The 7,159-nt window shown below is 33.1% G+C and overlaps 1 protein-coding gene across 1 annotated transcript; it reads right to left on the minus strand.

Annotated features, from left to right (window-relative positions):
• Positions 1–2,801: 2,801 nt before the first annotated feature.
• LOC140433369 (uncharacterized) lies at positions 2,802–6,799 on the minus strand. The gene is made up of 2 exons (XM_072521392.1): positions 6,726–6,799; positions 2,802–6,398 (listed from the first exon to the last, which is right to left on the minus strand). The coding sequence occupies exon 2, from the start codon at positions 4,351–4,353 to the stop codon at positions 3,181–3,183; it is 1,173 nt and encodes a 390-aa protein (XP_072377493.1). The 5' UTR covers positions 4,354–6,398; positions 6,726–6,799; the 3' UTR covers positions 2,802–3,180.
• Between the last annotated feature and the right edge of the window lie 360 nt (positions 6,800–7,159).

Here is a 7,159-nt window from a genome sequence, read left to right on the forward strand (position 1 = left end):
AAGGGTCAGGACTCGTCGATGATTCTCATTTGATCTACAATGATAATCCTATTGAATATGTGTATTGGGATGATCCAAACGAACTATGCGACAGACTCAAATTGCTGATTGCTTCCCAAGAAACAGGAAATACATCGCACAATAACGAAATTGTTGCCATTATCAACGAATTACGTGAAGCAGATATTATATATTAATGTTTGGATTATTGGAACATCATTTCCAACATGAGTGTTGACAAGTTTGGTCGTCATCATTACCGTTCTAATGAACAAGTTGTTAAAAAGCTACGTGAAGGCTTAAAGCAATCCATTTTGGATTTACAAAACCAGATACATGAAGTACAACGAGATCCTCCTGTAGCAGGTATTCATCTTTCCAATAAGAAATATGTAGATGACAGCATTGTTAGTGCGAAAACTTTTCTAAGAAAAGAGATTAATTTGATACAAAAAAATAGAATTCAAAAAGATACTCAACTCGAATAAAAAATCTCAAACTCCATCAGTAAAATAGAAGATAATTTAAGTAAAAAAGTTAACGAGTTGTCTGATGAGAATAAAATGACTGCTTCGAAAATATTTGATTTATCAAAACAAATGCATGAATTTAAAAATGATCTTGATATATTTAAACAAGAAATAACGAAGAATATTACAGATGTTGCCAACCAAAATGCACAAATTATGATGAAAACGTTGGAAATAAAAAAAAAGATTAAAACAGCGGATCTTAATTCACATGATTTAGATGAGCGTCTTAATGTAATAAAAGATTATCTCTTACATTATAAAGCTAACGGAACAACAAATTAGCGTTAGTTCAAAGAATCGAATCGTTGGAAGCTAGACATGGCATTTACCGAGGAGAAGATACAACTAGTTAACGAGCTGCACAAGCCTGCACGAAAAAATTATCCTCGTCGACGAACAATCATTAAAGGATTAGATGATTTGTGGCAAATGGACCTTGCTGAGATGAGACCTTATGCCAGTCAAAATAAATCTTACAAGCTCATTCTTGTTGTAATTGATTGTTTTTCGAAGTTTGTGTGGACTCGACCATTAAAGACGAAAACAGGTGGGGAAATTACTCGAACATTTTCGGATATTCTCGCTCATACTCCACGATGTCCGAAAAATTTACAAACAGACCAAGGCACAGAATTTTTCAATTTCAAGTTTCAAAATCTCATGAAAAAGCATAGTATTAATCACTGTCATACCTTTAGTGATAAAAAAGCAACCATATGTGAACGAGTTATTCGAACATTGAAGGAATAACTGTACAAGTATTTTAGTCTTAATGGAACTTACAAATGGATTGATATCTTGCCTCAAATTACAAAAAAAAACAATAACACGAAACACAGCAAAATTCGACTTAGATCTATTGATGTTAATAAATCTACCGAAAAGGAAATTTTACGAAAATATTATACTCACTTGAAAATTGCAGGCCCAAGAAAATTGAAAGTTGGTGACGTGATTTGCATTACTAAAAATAAACACATTTTCGATAAGGGATATAAACCGAATTGGACAATAGAACTGTTTAAAATTACTGAAGTTTAAATAACGAATCTCACAACCTACTTGATTGAAGATATGACTGGGGCGCCTATCAAAGGAGCATTATACGAAGAAGAATTACAGAAAACAAAAAATAAAGACATATATTTAGTAGAGAAAGTACTGCGCAGACGTGGAAATAAGATGTATGTTCAATGGTTGGGACTCGATAGTAGCCATAATAGTTGGATTAACGTTAAAGATATCATTTAGGATCTACTTTTACATACGTCGCGTAGATATACACTAAATGAGTGGGGGGTGACAAACAGTATAAATTTCATAAATGCTGCAAGATTACTCTTAGTTGTTCCTGCCAGTTCATCAATATGAGTTCTCAAGATAGTGGTTATAGTTCATCAGACGATATGGTGGTAGCTGCTGATTCATCATCAGATGATATCGATTATGATGCTGAATAAGATAGAGTTTTGGCGGGATTCGAAGAAGCAGCCAACAATGAACCATATTATTTACTAGAAGCATCCTTTCCGCTTGACAACTGTATAATCAAAGTTGGCCTTTCTCCAGCTCGCCATTTCTCACCAGCCATTATTTTGTGTCAGCACAACAAGAATGCAAGAATTAGTTTAAGCACGTTCGAGTGGGATGATATAATCGGAGTTTTTAAGCAGAAGATTAGCGATTTCTTTAACAGCACCTCTCAAGATGATTACAATCCTATCGAGTTTCAGTGTGGAGACTATTGTAAAATTAAACAAATAGTGTATGATTCAACCAAGTTCCTTGTTATTGAAAAGCATGGTCTGGAATACTATCTAGATGAAAGTGATGTCAACCAAATCCTAGAAGTAAACAGCAGTCTGGTGTGTCATCGTGTATCGTTATTGGATAATTTAAACTTTCATGCTTATTATAGAAATGTTATCGATTTGATAAAATCAAACTTTTGCAGCAGAAGCAGTTTATATGGACCACTTGAAGCTTTAACTGCGTTTTGCGAAATTTCCACAGACACTTTGTTAAGTCAGGCTTTAAGAGAATATTTATATTATTATAAAATTAAAGTTGTAAATGATTTTATGTAATAATTTTCACGTTGAATTTCACTTTTTTTATTTTCACGTTGAATGTCTCACAACGCTGTAAAAGATAAGCTGAGACTTAAAATTACAGGAAAACAATGTAAATTTTTTAAAGTTTTTATTTTCTACTTATGATTACAAATTGATTTTTAACAAAATTACAATTATCGATCTACATATTTATTTAAAAATGGTCGGTCCATTTTCCTGTGGAGATTGATAAAGCTATAAAAAAAATTGGTTACGTTTTCATTTATTAATTTTTGTTTTTACTCAATCATTGTGGTTTCATAATGACCCCAAGGTAAAGTGTCATGAGATTTTTGTTGCAAGTAACGTTTATCGTCATACGGACTTAATGCAATTTTTTCTTGTGTTATTGTAAAAAGATCTTTTGCGTAGGAACGAAACGTTGATTGGGAAACACTTTTAGTTGTAAATTCGTTTAAACACTTAACATAATCATCGAAAGTAATGTCATTTTTTACCGTTGAATATTTTACAATCGTACATAGCAATCAAATTTTTCGCTCCATATCTTCCATCCCATTTTGATACAAGTTTTACAATGCGATGTTTCCTAATGTTTTCCACCGTTTTTTTTTAAATGCTGTAGTTGCTGCAGTACGCAATTTTGTATTAAGATCGATATATGGCTTAAGCCAAGCGCTCTGTTTGAATTTCAACACTTTATGGATTTTTGTTAGTTTGAATCCTGCATTCAGAGCTTGTTTTAGATTGCGATAGTGCAAAGTGTACTCTTTTTTATGGTACAAGGTGGTCATAAGTTTTGGAAGCTTACTTCTTGGTGGCACACGATGTTCGCAACAAAACGGTAAATCTCGATGTAAGTCATGCAAGTGTTCTGGGTATTCCAAATCCACTTGTAGTATGTATCCTGTATCTCCATCATCAGGAATAGACAAGACATCAATATTGGTATCGACCCACTCGAAACCCCCATATGGTAAGAATTGAGACATTGCCCAACCATACAAATTGTTGACATCTAAATATAGCACATATTCACTAGGCTTTGATGGATCATAATTATGCATGTATTTGTTATTTGCCTCAGAATACCGATTACTTACTTGACTTATACCACCTCGGATAGCTTTCTCAATAAACATGATTTTATCGATATCATTCAGTAGTTCAAGTTTACATCCAGTATATTTAAGCATTGCATCCCAAGAAAATCCAGGCCTGGTATAGTACCATGCAGGATCAAGACCGTATGTACTTCGACATTTTTGTCGAAAATTTTCAAAAATGCAAGTCAATAACATAATATCAGTTTTCATGTACAACATACTATATTCCAAAATATTTTTAATACCGAATGACTGCCAAACATTCTGAGCATGATGATACATATTTTTGGAGATGTGTTCACCCGATAATGAGCTGTAAAATTTATCAATTGATGGCAGTTGCGTTTCATTCAATTTATTGAAAGAATCAATATATTCGTATGGGAATATGCCTTTTCTTTTCAATATTTCCATTTGTTCGGGAGTGGTATTTGGAAATTCGCTAGATAAATATCTTAAATCCTCAGGTTGCAATGTGGCAGCCAACTTGTCCAATGATGAATTTAAAAATCTCAGTGAATCAACGAACCTCAACCTAATACTGAATTCAGAATCGTTTATTGTAAATGAAATATACTTTTCCTTATTTATTGGTAGTAAGCTGATACTACCATTTTTCGCTAGATCTCTAATCATCATATGCGAATCGTAACCGCTAAGATTATGAAAAAAAATTGGGACAACGAAAAGTTTTTTGAAATTTATCCTCGAATATCTCCGGTAAAATGGTCATGATCACGAACAATTACATCCTTATCTGAAAATGTTTTTTCGCAAATGTGACAATGATATTCATTAAAACTGGGTGTGACATTCATAGGTACAATATCTTTAATTTTTCCTTGCACAAATGCCGCCAACAACGTCATTTCCTTGGCAAACCACTCCATGCAATCTCCACCTGCGTAACTTCGGTAAAACGACAGAGATTCATCGTAAGAGCATTTTACGTAATAACCTGCACTAAAGGCTTTATGCTGCTGATACTTAATTGTTTTGCATTTTAATGGGCTGTTTTTAACTTTGTGCAACATTGACTCAAAATCGGCATAGACTACAAAATGAGTTGTTTGTTTATAAATATGATTTTTAAATTCAACATTCTGATATGATGGAAAAGAAAGTTTACATTCATTAATTTTCTCACAGTATTTTGCATGATCATTTAATCTATCAAAACTACTAAAATAATTCAAACACCTATCACATAAAAATTTTTTATTACGGTTCTTACTTAACGGCCTGGACATAAGTCGAGACATATCTTTAATCATACAATAATGATACTTAATTTCTACAGATTCATCGTGAGCCATAGGTGCTTCGTAGTCATTCAATTTTGGAAAATATTTATCCTGCACAATCAATAAATTTACATGTTTAGTTAATTTGGTTTTGCATAGCCTTACCGGTGTTGTTACGTAAAATGTTCTCTCTTTAGCAACATTCATTTCTAACCCGTAAACGTTAACAGAAATGTTATTTAACTTTTCAAATTTTGAAATACCCTTTATAGTCATAGGTGTCTCTAGCCCATCGATATTTAAGACAGTCGCATAATGTGGATATGAAGATGTACGATCTGAACTGCATTTAGCTGGATAAATCGCTGAAACTATGCTCCAAAAAAAGCATGCTTGATCATCGTTTTTTATATTAATACATGCATGCTTCTTTTGGATTGGTTCTGGTAGTCTAATGAACGACGAAGCTCCACTTCCCACTTCATATTTATTTATATTGACTTCTAAAGAAACTATTTTTTTCAAAGCCCACCCTGATCCCGTTCCTTCAAATTCCGATAGCTTAGACATTAATTTATCGACTATGTTTGTGTGAAACCATAAAACTAAGTCCGTTCCTGCGTCTATGGCTTCATTCTTGGTATTAAAATATTTAAATTGGTTAATATCACCTTAATTTGATTTTCTAATAAATTCTTCACATAATGTCATATTACATTTTATCATATTTAATTTTTTTAAAATGTTTTTAATTCGAATTCTAAATAACTTAAAACAATCCCCGAAAAATTGCATTAAATCTTTGTGTCCTAGATTAATAATTATTCCTGTTCTGATTCTACTCTTGAATGCGGAATTTACATCTTCCCATTTAACCCGACGATGTTTAGTAATTTAGCTAATTCCAAGTCCCCACACCGAATCGCTTAAGTAAACAAATCCAAATGCCTTTTAATGTGATTTAACCAAATATTCGGTTCTCGCGGTGTATAATTTCGAAACAAAACATCACGCGCTTTAATTAAATGTTGTAAAATGTCACTACTAAGATTACCAATGTTACTCATGATTAAGTAAAAAGCAATAAATCAATAAATGAAAAACTCACCAATATTTTTTTTTAATTCTTTAATTTTCTATTATTTCAAACGAGGCGGCTGGCTGCACCTTTCCAGTGGCAACGTTTCCTCGGAACACCAAGCTGTACTTTCCCTCGCTGAAATGTTCCAAATGCGGCCTGTAGAATTCAACCACCCTTTGCGGCAAGAACGTCACCTCCTTTTCTAATTCAAGAAGGATGGATTCCCCAAATTTCGTATTGACTTCTCTTGCCGCAATTATTTTCTTGGGTACTCCTACAGGTAGGCTGTTCAGCTTTCTAATTGTCTTGATTTTCTTCTCTGTAAGCAGAGAGGATGCATTAATCTTTTTTAGGTCCATCTGCAACAATATGTATTTTCTTAATGTAACAATGAAATATCTTTGACTAGCAATATTATTTTACAAAAATTCTATCTAGTATAATATGTATATTTTTTTAATTTAACAATGAAATATTTTTAACTAGCAATACTATTTTGCAAAACTTTCATAGAAACAAAAAATTACAAATACCGCACTATTTACAAACATTTTTTAGAACAGAGATTATAACCAAGTAATTTCAATAAAATGTTTAAATCAGAAAAGTTATTAAGAATTGGAAATTAGTAAAGATAATGATGAATTTTAAATGATATAAAAAAGGTTAAGTATTATAAAACTTACTTTTGTATAATTGCGGGAACTTCACAAACACAGAACTTCTCCGAACGGTACTTTGTATAATAATTGGTGACGCTGCACAAAACACACAACTTGTCTGAAGGATGATCAGAATTGAACTGATGATATGTAGAGCATGTGCTATTTATCTAACTGCCTCTCTCACGCTAAAACTATGTTGCGCAATATTTCGTAAGACTATTCATTTATGCATCACATGTCTGGCTAAAGGCCGATTCACATTATAGCTCAGGTCACGCTCCGCTCACGCTCAGCTCAAGGTTCGGTCAAGTATTCTTACACGCATCTTAAATGGTGCTATTCACAGTAAACACAACGCTCACGTTCCGTCCCGCTCTTTTGACCGCGGCGATTCTCCAGGAGAATAGTTTGATCGTGACTTGATCTGAGTGGAGTGGAGCGGCAGGGTAGTGTGA

The sequence above is a fragment of the Diabrotica undecimpunctata genome, chromosome 2 (assembly GCF_040954645.1).
Source record: "Diabrotica undecimpunctata isolate CICGRU chromosome 2, icDiaUnde3, whole genome shotgun sequence".
NCBI lineage: Eukaryota > Metazoa > Arthropoda > Insecta > Coleoptera > Chrysomelidae > Diabrotica > Diabrotica undecimpunctata.